The sequence below is a fragment of the Entelurus aequoreus genome, linkage group LG06 (assembly GCF_033978785.1).
Source record: "Entelurus aequoreus isolate RoL-2023_Sb linkage group LG06, RoL_Eaeq_v1.1, whole genome shotgun sequence".
Lineage (NCBI taxonomy): Eukaryota > Metazoa > Chordata > Actinopteri > Syngnathiformes > Syngnathidae > Entelurus > Entelurus aequoreus.
The window spans coordinates 2813489-2826219 of NC_084736.1; the positions used below are offsets into that span (position 1 = coordinate 2813489).

The 12731-nt window shown below is 41.4% G+C and overlaps 2 protein-coding genes across 2 annotated transcripts in view; both read right to left on the minus strand.

The window, feature by feature from the left end:
* The window catches only part of LOC133651745 (carcinoembryonic antigen-related cell adhesion molecule 5-like), a 17151-nt gene extending 10858 nt beyond the window's left edge, over positions 1–6293 (minus strand). Inside the window, exons 1-3 of the mRNA XM_062049838.1 lie at positions 5758–6293; positions 231–506; positions 1–152 (exon numbers count right to left, since the gene is read on the minus strand). The exon at positions 1–152 is cut by the window's left edge and continues 178 nt beyond it. Of these exons, the coding sequence (XP_061905822.1) occupies positions 1–152; positions 231–506; positions 5758–5797 (468 nt within the window). The 5' untranslated portion in view covers positions 5798–6293. The remainder of the gene's footprint in view (positions 153–230; positions 507–5757) is intronic.
* Positions 6294–10107: 3814 nt separating this feature from the next.
* Positions 10108–12731, minus strand: part of LOC133651743 (hemicentin-2-like) — a 41340-nt gene continuing 38716 nt past the window's right edge. The window contains exon 12 of the mRNA XM_062049836.1: positions 10108–12147. Coding sequence (XP_061905820.1) covers positions 11945–12147 — 203 coding nt within the window. The 3' untranslated portion in view covers positions 10108–11944. The remainder of the gene's footprint in view (positions 12148–12731) is intronic.

A 12731-nucleotide genomic window follows, 5' to 3' on the forward strand; every position in this document is an offset into this window, starting at 1 on the left:
CAGGTCTAAGCTTTGGTTCCCCTTGAACCACTGCACCGTGACCTTACGTGCCGGCGCTACCTTTATAACCCGACAATAAAAGGAATAAATAAAGTCCTCCATCATGGGCTTGGCGGCGTACTCGCTACTTATGGTCACGTTGTCGGCCATTTCTGCAACAGAGCAGTGACAAACGTGAGGCGGTTTAGAAAGGCGGGGTAAAGTCAAAGCTAAACAAAATGTCTACTGACTGTAAGCGGTGACGGGGAGAATCTTGGAGCACTGAGTGCCGTTTCTGAGGTTGGCGAAGCAGATTGTGTTCACTCGCCATCCTCTCAAGGAGTCGACGTGCAAGGTGACGTTGGTCACGCCCTCCTTAAATCCGGTGCCCCCAAATGGAGACTCCCAGCCCATACCTCTCACTTGGTCAGATAAGGCCCTGCAGGTGACGGAGAAGAAGCCGCCGAAGGGCACCACCACTTCCCCGGGACTCATTTCCACCGGACAGGAGGCGCTCGCCGTCTTTGCTGGAAGGACACACAAGCAGAGGCTTGAAGGTCAACTGCACTTTTTGGGGAATTTTGCCTGTCCTTCACAATCATGAGACGTGACCACGGATGGAATTGTTTTTTAACTCCTAAATAAACTGAAATAAAAGTCCGCTTAAAATGGAACTTATCGGAGCCGCTCTATTCTGCCTATAAAGCCCTTAAAAACATCCCGACACCTCCATTAAAGTTTTAAAGACATGATGTACATATATTTACCTATTTTGCTCAATTTAAGCAAACACAACGCATTCATTTAAAAAACACACCACGATGTTGGCTTTTTTTTTCTTCATCACTGATTATTCCTCACTGCAGCCTTCACGAGAGCTGAAAAACATAATAAAAAATCACTTACTGTACAAAGTCTGCTGTTATTAGGATGTCGACTGCTAAAATGTTCCTATATTCCCATTTAGATGACGAATGACTCAAGCGTCTTTTGGTGTCGTTCTCACCATTAAAATGGCTGTCAAAGTGTAGCAACTTGTCAGAATACGTCCTGGTCCTTCTACTATCCAGGTAAGAGGCATGACTTATGATCTGCAATAAAGTCTGACGAGCAAGGAAGCGGCTCATCAGTCGATCATGACATTGGCACACAAGCACCGCTATAAATAGTTAGTCTGCGTTAGCACTTATAATAACAATATCACTAATACTTGGTTAATATTCAAGTCACAGCTGCAGTATATTGGCGCTTTTTGCATGTTTTTTATTGGGTTTTATGGGATGAATAGAGGACCTCCCATTGGCTCCGCTCTAAGCAGACTTTTATTTATGAGTTAGAATGCATTAAAAAAATAATTTAAAAAACCTCCACTGTTTTGTCTTTCATAGTGATTGTGAGCAATAGGTAAAAAAAAAAAGTGCAGTTCCACTTTAAAGGCCTACTGAAATGAAATTGTTTTATTTAAACGGGAATAGCAGATCCATTCTATGTGTCATACTTGATCATTTTGCGATATTGCCATATTTTTGCTGAAAGGATTTAGTATAGAACAACGTCGATAAAGTTTGCAACTTTTGGTCTCTGATAAAAAAAAACCTTGCCCCTACCGGAAGTAGCGTGACGTTGTCAGTTGTTCACTCCCTCATATTTTCCTATTGTTTTCAACGCAGCTAGAGCTATTCGGACCGAGAAAGCGACGATTGCCCCATTAATTTGAGCGAGGATGAAAGATTCGTGGATGAGGAACGTTAGAGTGACGGACTAGAATGCAGTGAAATACATATTTTTTTTCGCTCTGACCGTAACTTAGGTACAAGCTGGCTCATTGGATTCCACACTCTCTCCTTTTTCTATTGTGGATCACGGATTTGTATTTTAAACCACCTGGGATACTATATCCTCTTGAAAATGAGAGTCGAGAACGCGAAATGGACATTCACAGTGCCTTTTATCTCCACGACAATACATCGGCGAAGCTCTTTAGCTACTGAGCTAACGTGATAGCATCGTTCTCAAATGCAGATAGAAACAAAAATAAATCCCTGACTGGAAGGATAGACAGAAGATCAACAATACTATTAAACCATGTACATGTAACTACACGGTTAATAGATCTCAGCCTGGCAAAGCTTAACAATGCTGTTGCTAACGACGCTAAGGCTAACTTAGCAACCGGACCTCACAGAGCTATGCTAAAAACATTAGCGCTCCACCTACGCCAGCCAGCCCTCATCTGCTCATCAACACCCGTGCTCACCTGCGTTCCAGCGATCGACGGCGCGACGAAGGACACCGTGCGGTGGCCGCGGCTAGCATCGGCTAGGCGTCTGCTATCCAAGTAAGTAGTCCTTGTTGTGTTGCTACAGCCAGCCGCTAATACACCGATCCCACCTACAGCTTTCTTCTTTGCAGCCTCCATTGTTCATTAAACAAATTGCAAAAGATTCACCAACACAGATGTCCAGAATACTGTGGAATTATGAAATGAAAACAGAGCTTTTTTGTATTGTATTCAATGGGGAACACATACCCCTGTTCCCCGGGCTACGTCACGCGCATACGTCATCCTCCAAAGGCTTTTTCAACCGGAAGTTTGGCGGGAAATTTAAAATGTCACTTTATAAGTTAACCCGGCCGTATTGGCATGTGTTGCAATGTTAAGATTTCATCATTGATGTATAAACTATCAGACTGCGTGGTCGCTAGTAGTGGCTTTCAGTAGGCCTTTAAGGCCCTGTTTAGACTAAGGCTTTATTATTACATTATTTTTGTTGACACACACATTTTAAAATGTTGATGTGCAGTTATAATGAAAAAATGTATGTTAAGGAACATCAATCTTCAACATAACTTCTGGAGCTTCTGTTGGGAACGAGTAACGATGGCAGAATAATTCATGTGTGGCGTGAAAGCAGATGTGTGTACTTTGCAATGAAGTAAACGCAGTCTGAAAGAAAAATAACCTGCGGAGGCACTTTCTGACAAAACATCCACATTTCCATGTCCGGCCCCTGAGTCTTTGGGCTCTTGAAACTGTGGCCCTCTTCATTATGCAGTTCAATAGCCCTGCTCTAGACCATCGCCTGAAACCCAGAATTGCCCAGATGTCCCTCTGGGTCCTGTGATTGCAACCTAGCTATATATATATTCTATTTTACATATATTTTAAAATATGTTTTATACTATTTTTTGGATGGCGTTAATTTGAGTTATTCTCCAGTGTGGACGCCTCGTTTTTTCTTAATCCTCAGTGCCATGCCATTTTTGTTATTGTCAATAGTGCTGTGTATGTATGTTTCTTTTCAAAATAATCCATAAAGTGGCCAATACTATTGTAATATTGCTATTTTTAGTACATTTAGCCATTTTTATGCTTGCAAATGCGTATCGTATTTTCCAGACTATAAGGCGCACTTAAAATCTTTTTTTCCCCTCAAAACTCGACAGTGCGCCTTATAACCCGGTGCGCCTAATGTAGGGAATAAGTTTGGTTGATTGAGCTTACCAACCTTGAACCAATTTTATTTGGTACATGGTGTAATGATAAGTGTGACCAGTAGATGGCAGTCAAACATAAGAGATAAGTGTAGGCTGCACCGTATGGTGTGCTTCATCCATCCATCCATCCATTTTCTACCGCTTGTCCCTTTTGGGGTCGCGGGGGGTGCTGGAGCCTATCTCAGCTGCATTCAGGTGGAAGGCGGGGTACACCCTGGACAAGTCGCCACCTCATTACAGGGCCAACACAGATAGACAACATTCACACACTAGGGACCATTTAATGTTACCAATCAACATATCCCCCGGTGCATGTCTTTGGAGGTGGGAGGGGCCTATCCCCAGGTGCATGTCTTTGGAGGTGGGAGGGGCCTATCCCCAGGTGCATGTCTTTGGAGGTGGGAGGGGCCTATCCCCAGGTGCATGTCTTTGGAGGTGGGAGGGGCCTATCCCCAGGTGCATGTCTTTGGAGGTGGGAGGGGCCTATCCCCAGGTGCATGTCTTTGGAGGTGGGAGGGGCCTATCCCCAGGTGCATGTCTTTGTACCCGGAGGGAACCCACGCAGTCACGGGGAGAACATGCAAACTCCACACAGAAAGATCCCGAGCCCGGGATTGAACTCAGGACTACTCAGGACCTTTGTATTGTGAGGCACATGCACTAACCCCTGTGCCACCGTGCTGCCCTGGTGTGCTTCAGCATAGGAGTATTATTATGGTGTGTGTATAAGGTAAGACACACTATTTGGCGTTTCGTTTCTCAATATTATGCAAAAGCAACTTTTCTTACCTTCTAGTACCTGCTGATCTGTATTTGGGATCTGCATAAGTCCTGAAAAATTGCGCAAGTCCGCCTTTGTAGTCCGTGCCGACACCGTAGTGGATAATCTTCTTCTTTTTCTCTATCTTCTTGTTATGTGACATTCATCCTCTGCTGTTGCCATTTCTAATATAAAGTAATGTAAAGTTCTTACTTATATCTGTCAGTAAACTCACCATGAAAGCACTAAAACATACCGGTGTAGTGAGTTGAATTATTCACCCAAGGAACTTTACTTATTAGAGAGTTCCGGTCACGGGACACATTTCGGGTGTTGTTGTTGCACTAGTGAGCCACGGATGAGGAGATGCTGCTCCGTTATTGACTGAAGTAAAGTGTGAATGTCATTAAAACAGTTAGCGCCATCTTTTGACACTTCTTCCACTCCCGTCCTTGCACGCTACACCGCTACAACAAAGATGACGCTGTCCAAGTGGAGGCATGTAAATAAGACCCGCCCACAATACGGTGCATCCTGAAGAGACTGTCAAAAAGCGACTTGAAGATGATGTGTAAAACATCATCTATGCAACATTTTGAGCAAAGAACCAGCATTACATGTTATGTAGACCACAAAGAAGTATTTTACGTTTAGAAAATAATCATAATAATATGACTCCTTTAATGCGCCTTATAATACGGTGTGCCTTATATATGAAAATAGACCTGTAGTGTAAAGTTCTTACTTATATCTGTCAGTGAACTCGCCATGAAAGCACTAAAACATACCGGTGTAGTGAGTTTACATTATTCACCCAAGGGACTTTAGTTATTAGAGAGTTCCGGTGGGACGGTTTTTCACGGGACACATTTCCGGTGTTGTTGTTTCCGGATGAGCAGATGCTGCTCCGTTATTGATTGAAGTAAAGTGTGAATGTCATTAAAACAGTTAGCTCCATCTTTTGACACTTCTTCCACTCCCGTCCTTGCACGCTACAAAGATGACGCTGTCCAAGTGGAGGCACGTCAATAAGACCGCCCACAAAATGGTGCATCCTGAAGAAACTGTCTTTTTTGTCACATTTTGAGCAAAGAACCAGCATTACATGTTATGTAGGCCACAAGGAAGTCTTTCACTTTTAGAAAATAATCATAATAATATGACTCCTTTAATGCGCCTTATAATCCGGTGCGCCTTATATATGAAAATAGACCTGAATCGACTCTTGCCCTCCACCTGAAACCTGGAAGTGCCTTAAAGTCACGTGATTGCAAGCCAGGGTTAAATGGCGTTTAAAAAAAGCAGCAAACAGAAACATGTTCCTGCTAGACATCCACACCCAGTCAAATTAGTTTGGCATGACAAAGTATTTAGTGTCATTTTAGTTGGTATGTATACAAACAAAAGCTAATAAATGTGTCAGAAAAGAGAAGCTATTACTATCGTGTGTAGCTGAGCTATGAGCTATTGCTAATGCTAACACAGGTGTATAAGTAAGTCAACATAAAAAGTTGTTGTACCTGTACAGCCGACTAGGCAGATGAATATGAAGCACCACATCGCCACGTCGCCAAATATGAGCACTTTCCCGGCTGAATTGTCTTCAAAAAGATGTAAAAAAAAGATGCATTCCGTCAACTTGGAGACAGTCCTTCGACTGAAAGTTTGTTGCGTTCAGGTGTCCCAAACAATGCTGGGATATCTGAGCGTTGCGTCACGGGAAGTAGTCAGTGGCGACATGGACGTCAATGACTCGTCCATCGCCGGAAAGATTGAGCAAAGTTAAAAAGTTCCACAAGGTGAAGAAACATGTCTGAGCTTCCTTCTTGCCCAAAGACGGAGCTAGACAACTCAATCATGCCGTAAAAGCCATTGAATTGCAGGTTAGTTCAAGACGCCGCAAGGAGAGACTTGATATTCAATAAAAGGCAGCAAACTATGAGTGTATTAACTATAAAGTCTGTCTTCATTTACATGCAATGTGGCTCATACGGACAGAGAGGAAGGAAACAGTCTACTGACGAGTTAACTGTCCATGCTTCATTCTGCCCGACGGCTTTGAAGGCAGCACACACACTAAAGCAAAAAAGGGCCCCTAAAAGGCGCACCCCATGGTTTACAGAAGAAATTACAGCTCATAAATTATCATGTAGAAAACTGGAACGCAAATGGCGCGCGACTAAACTTGAGGTTTTCCATCAAGCATGGAGTGATAGTTTAATAACTTATAAACGCATGCTTACCTTAGCTAAAGCTAAATACTACTCAAATCTCATCCGCCTCAACAAAAACGATCCTAAATTTGTGTTTAGTACAGTAGCATCGCTAACCCAACAAGGGACTCCTCCCAGTAGCTCCACCCACTCGGCAGATGACTTTATGAATTTCTTTAATAAGAAAATTGAACTCATTAGAAAGGAGATTAAAGACAACGCATCCCAGCTACAACTGGGTTCTATTAACACAAATACGACTGTATATACGACGGACACTGCCCTCCAAAATAGTCTCTCTATTTTTGATGAAATAACATTGGAGGAATTATTACAGCGTGTAAGTGGGATAAAACAAACAACATGTTTACTTGACCCACTTCCTGGGAAACTTATCAAGGAACTGTTTGTATTATTAGGTCCATCAGTGTTAAATATTATAAACGTATCACTTTCCTCCGGCACTGTTCCCCTAGCATTCAAAAAAGCGGTTATTCATCCTCTGCTCAAAAGACCTAACCTCGATCCTGACCTCATGGTAAACTACCGACCGGTCTCCCACCTTCCGTTTATTTCCAAAATTCTCGAAAAAACTGTTGCACAGCAGCTAAATGAACACTTAGTGACTAACAATCTCTGTGAACCTTTTCAATCCGGTTTCAGGGCAAATCACTCTACGGAGACAGCCCTCGCAAAAATGACTAATGATCTATTGCTAACCATGGATGTCATCTATGTTGCTGCTTCTTCATCTTAGCGCCGCTTTCGATACCGTCGATCATAATATTTTATTAGAGCGTATCAAAACACGTATTGGTATGTCAGACTTAGCCTTGTCTTGGTTTAACTCTTATCTTACTGACAGGATGCAGTGCGTCTCCCATAACAATGTGACCTCGGACTATGTTAAGGTAACGTGCGGAGTTCCCCAGGGTTCGGTTCTTGGCCCTGCACTCTTTAGTATTTACATGCTGCCGCTGGGTGACATCATACGCAAGTACGGTGTTAGCTTTCACTGTTATGCTGATGACACTCAACTCTACATGCCCCTAAAGCTGACCAACACGCCGGACTGTAGTCAGCTGGAGGCGTGTCTTAATGAAATTAAACAATGGATGTCCGCTAACTTTTTGCAACTCAACGCTAAGAAAACGGAAATGCTGATTATCGGTCCTGCTAGACACCAACATCTATTTAATAATACCACCTTAACATTTGACAACCAAACAATTCCACAAGGTGACTCGGTAAAGAATCTGGGTATTATCTTCCACCCAACTCTCTCGTTTGAGTCACACATTAAGAGTGTTACTAAAACAACTCTCTCGTTTGAGTCACACATTAAGAGTGTTACTAAAACAACTCTCTCGTTTGAGTCACACATTAAGAGTGTTACTAAAACGGCCTTCTTTCATCTCCGTAATATCGCTAAAATTCGTTCCATCTTGTCCACTAGCGACGCTGAGATCATTATTCATGCGTTCGTTACGTCTCGTCTCGATTACTGTAACGTTTTATTTTCGGGCCTCCCTATGTCTAGCATTAAAAGATTACAGATGGTACAAAATGCGGCTGCTAGACTTTTGACAAAAACAAGAAAGTTTGATCATATTACGCCTATACTGTATATACCTTTATATACATATATACATATACCTATACTGGCTCACCTGCACTGGCTTCCTGTGCACTTAAGATGCGACTTTAAGGTTTTACTACTTACGTATAAAATACTACACGGTTTAGCTCCAGCCTATCTCGCCGATTGTATTGTACCATATGTCCCGGCAAGAAATCTGCGTTTAAAGAACTCCGGCTTATTAGTGATTCCCAGAGCCAAAAAAAAGTCTGCGGGCTATAGAGCGTTTTCTATTGGGGCTCCAATACTATGGAATGCCCTCCCGGTAACAGTTAGAGATGCTACCTCAGTAGAAGCATTTAAGTCCCATCTTAAAACTCATTTGTATAATCTAGCCTTTAAATAGACCCCCCTTTTTAGACCAGTTGATCTGCCGTTTCTTTTCTTCTCTCCTCTTCTCCCCTGTCCCTTGCGAGGGGGAGTTGCATAGGTCCGGTGGCCATGGATGAAGTGCTGGCTGTCCAGAGTCAGGACCCCGGGTGGACCACTAGCCTGTGCATCGGTTGGGGACATCTCTGCGCTGCTGACCCGTCTCCGCTCGGGATGGTTTCCTGTTGGCCCCGCTGTGGACTGGACTCCCGCTGATGTGTTGGATCCACTGTGGACTGGACTTTCACAATATTATGTCAGACCCACTCGACATCCATTGCTTTCGGTCTCCCCTAGAGGGGGGGGGGGGGGGGGGGGGGTTACCCACATATGCGGTCCTCTCCAAGGTTTCTCATAGTCATTCACCGACGTCCCACTGGGGTGAGTTTTTCCTTGCCCTTATGTGGGCTCTGTACCGAGGATGTCGTTGTGGCTTGTACAGCCCTTTGAGACACTTGTGATTTAGGGCTATATAAATAAACATTGATTGATTGATTGATTGATTGATAAATAAACAATGATTGATTCCATGTACTTGGAGCTGAGTGAAGTGGCCTTTGCAGCCCTTTGAGACATTTGTCATTCAATTGTACTTGTATAGCACTTTTCTACCTTTAATGTACTCAAAGCACTTTGACTGTCAAACTCAAGGTCAGCATCATTTTATCTGGCCCTTGAAGGCCTGGAAAAAACACGCGTCAATAAGGTAGATATCTTTGCTTACTAAATGTATTCGTTTGGACAAGAAAAAATGTACGTACCGCATGAAATTGCACATTTTTTCCAACTTTAATATTAACCAATATTACAACAAATACTGTATCGTCATATTTTCCTAGCTATTTTTGGGGTTAAATGCTGTAAATATCTGCTTGAACTATGATTTCATGTTCAAGTTAACCATCAAATTGTTCACTGTAGGTTTTAGGGGTTAAATGTATGGTGATTTTTACAGCATATTACATATTATAACACTTTTTTTTATTACAGTAACATTCTGTCAACTGAGCGATTCTTTTCATGGTAAAAATCTACGCTTGTTGTTTTTATGGTGTATTACCAGTGGCGGGATGTGCGTTTCCCACCTAGGCCTTCAGTGATGTCCCACTTCAATGATGACCTCTCAAAATAGCATCATTGATGTCACCACACGACCATTGCTGGAGAAATACTATACAGAAACACATTTACACACTACTGGCCATTGAATCACATCAACAGTGTACAAAACAGGTTATTTTCTGGCGCATTTAAATATCAATAAACCCGCATCAGCAATTAAAACATATCTTATGTGGTACTGTCAAACTTAAAATTGCAAAAAACACTAAATGTGTAAAAACAAAGAAATAAAATATCTGAACTCACAATCTGGAGAACCCATTCGAGCTTCCGGGGTTGGCCGACATTCTCTCACAAGATGTAGTTTCTCTTTAAATATCCTTCTTGAAAATGGCCTTGCAAATATACGTGTTGTCTTGTCTAATCATAAAAGATGCAGACCAGGCGTGTTGGCTGACTTCTTCAAGTTTACTCCACAGCACAAACTCAAACTCAAACTCAACAGCGTGCTCGTCAAAAACATTCTGCTGGGCTACTGCGCATGCTCTTCAGTACTGTGGCATGCTGGGTAATGGAGTTCTTATGTTACCCGATCCTAACATCACTATATATATATCTGCCTTAGGCCATCTAGAAGGCCTTATTGACAACAACTGGTGATCTGATTGGCTATGGCAACTGTCTATCAACTGTATGTGTCCGTTCACTTCCAGTGCACACACATTGTTGATTCTGAAGGCAGATTTCAAACAGCATGGCAACATAAGCTAGCTGGATTCTGATTGGATAAAAACTCTATAACCTAAAAACAACACTGGAAGGAGCATAATATGACATGAAGAGAATATGAATACTTTTACATATTTAGAGAAAGTAAATAAAAAAAGACTTTTATCATTAGTTATGATGAAGATTTGTGGTTATGTTAGGCCAGCAGAGAAGGTCTTGCTGGCCCTGACGCCACACCACCGTGTATTACTGTAAACGGAAAAAGGGTCACACATTTTTTTGAGGGTAAAAAACTGGCAGCTTGTTGCCAGAATAAAAAATAAAAAGTGGTGCCGTTTTTCCATTTACAGTAAGACTGTCAAACCACAGCACATTTTACTGTAAAGTTCTGGCCACTAAGATGACACTTTTTCCATTTACTGTAAAATATTGTAAAAAAAACAAAAACACTTTTTACTGCAGTAAAATTCCGGTGAGTGAGTTGCCAGTTTTTACTGTAAAATATACAGATTGTTTTTTTACAGTGTGCATAAAAAAAGATATCATATTCAAATAGACAAATTCATATATTATTGGCTGTGACAAGCGGCCCTCTAAGGACTGCAATGTGGCCCTCGACCAAAACAAGTGTGAGACCCCTGATCTAAATCATCATTTAGCCCAGGGGTGTCAAAAGTCATTTTACATGTGGGGGCCACGTGGAGAAAAACCCACTCCCAAAATCACAGCACGATAACTTAAAAATAAAGACAACTTCAGATTGTTTTGTTTAAAAATTAATGTGTTTTTTTTCACTTAAATAGTATTCTATCTTTGTCGTTATTTATAGTTTCTGAATAAATGACGTGATAATGTTCATCAGTCAACTCATTGGTGTTCATTTTCAATCTATCAAGATAAAAATATCAAAATCGAATTAGTGGATGTTATTTATGTAGTTTAATCATTTTCCTCCACTGATGTACTAACATGTGGTTTATTTTGTACATATGTAGAATCATCTACAAAGATACAAATAATTGCTATTGCGACATCTACTGGACACATTTAGAATGGCAGTTTCTCTCATTTTGGTACTTAGCAAACTCATCCTGCGGGCCGGAAAAACGTGTTTGTACGTCTGACTCCCATTTCTATGTTCCTTCTTCTTATGTAAACAACTGTAAGTGCAATAGTTGTCATTGTCAAACAGTGTTTTAGGAAGAAAAGTAGTCTCCCGTTTTTGTTTCTGCACATACTCAACACATTTTCTAATAAGCCATATCTTTAATAATATATATATATTTAAAATCCTTTCTCAGTCATAAATATTTACAGCAATATTCACACACGTGTCACCTCACCTAGCACGTTTACATCAATAATAACAATGCAGTCCTTTTGCCATGCCGAGCAATACAAAGTGTAATTAGCTTTTAGAAGAGCGTGTGGCACAGAAGAAGGCCACACCACACGTGCACAGTGGTGTACTCTCAGGCGGTAGAAAAGGCTCAGTGATTAGCAATAAAAACAAGCACACAGCAGATGAGCTTTTCCCTCAAAGACAAAGTAGTGCACTTCCTCTGTTAAAAGCGCAGAGTGCTTCCTAAATGTGTTGTGTCAAAAAGGCTGGAGAACTTCAAATTCCCTTTGTGCTGTTTAGAAGTAGAAAAGAGCCAGCTGTCCACTTAGTTCAACATCAGGCTAGGACAGCTGCTAGGACAGCTTGGTCATGGGGAACTGCAGGTCCCAGCCGTTGTGGGCCACGTGGCCCGTCTGCAGCTCCACTTTGGGGTTCTTCAGGCTGTAGCGCCGCATCTTGGTGTTCTTGTAGTAGATGGAGTAGATGAAGAGGAAGATGACGGAGATGATCACCACCGTGGCCGCCACAAAGCCGGCTATGAGGGGCAGGTAGTCCTCTGCGAGGGCAAATACACAATTCAACATTTAAATATATCTTTTTCAAATGAAGCCCTTTTTCATGCCAGAAGCAAACTGGGCCAATCAGAAGTCTAGAGAAAGTAACCAACATCTTGCTATGTATTTTGATACTTTTCTATGTAAAGGGGACCCCCCAAAAATGTCATTATTGGCTTTCATTTAACAACAAATGTTAGTGTACATGAAACATATGTTTATTATTGTCATTTAGTCCTTCAATAAAATGTTGAACATACTAGACAACTTGTCTTTTAGTAGTAAGTAAACAAACAAAGACTCCTAATTAGTCTGCAGTAACATATTGTGTCATTTATACACCTATTATTTTGTACACATTATAAAGGACAAACTGTAAAAATGGATTATAAATCTACTTGTTAATTTACTGTTAATATCTGCTTATTTTCTCTTTTAACATGTTCTATCTACACTTCTGTTCAAATGTAATAATCACTTATTCTTCTCTTCTTTGATACTTGACATTAGTTTTGGATGATACCACACATTTAGGTATGGATGTGATACCAAGTAGTTACAGGATCATACATTGGTCATATTCAAA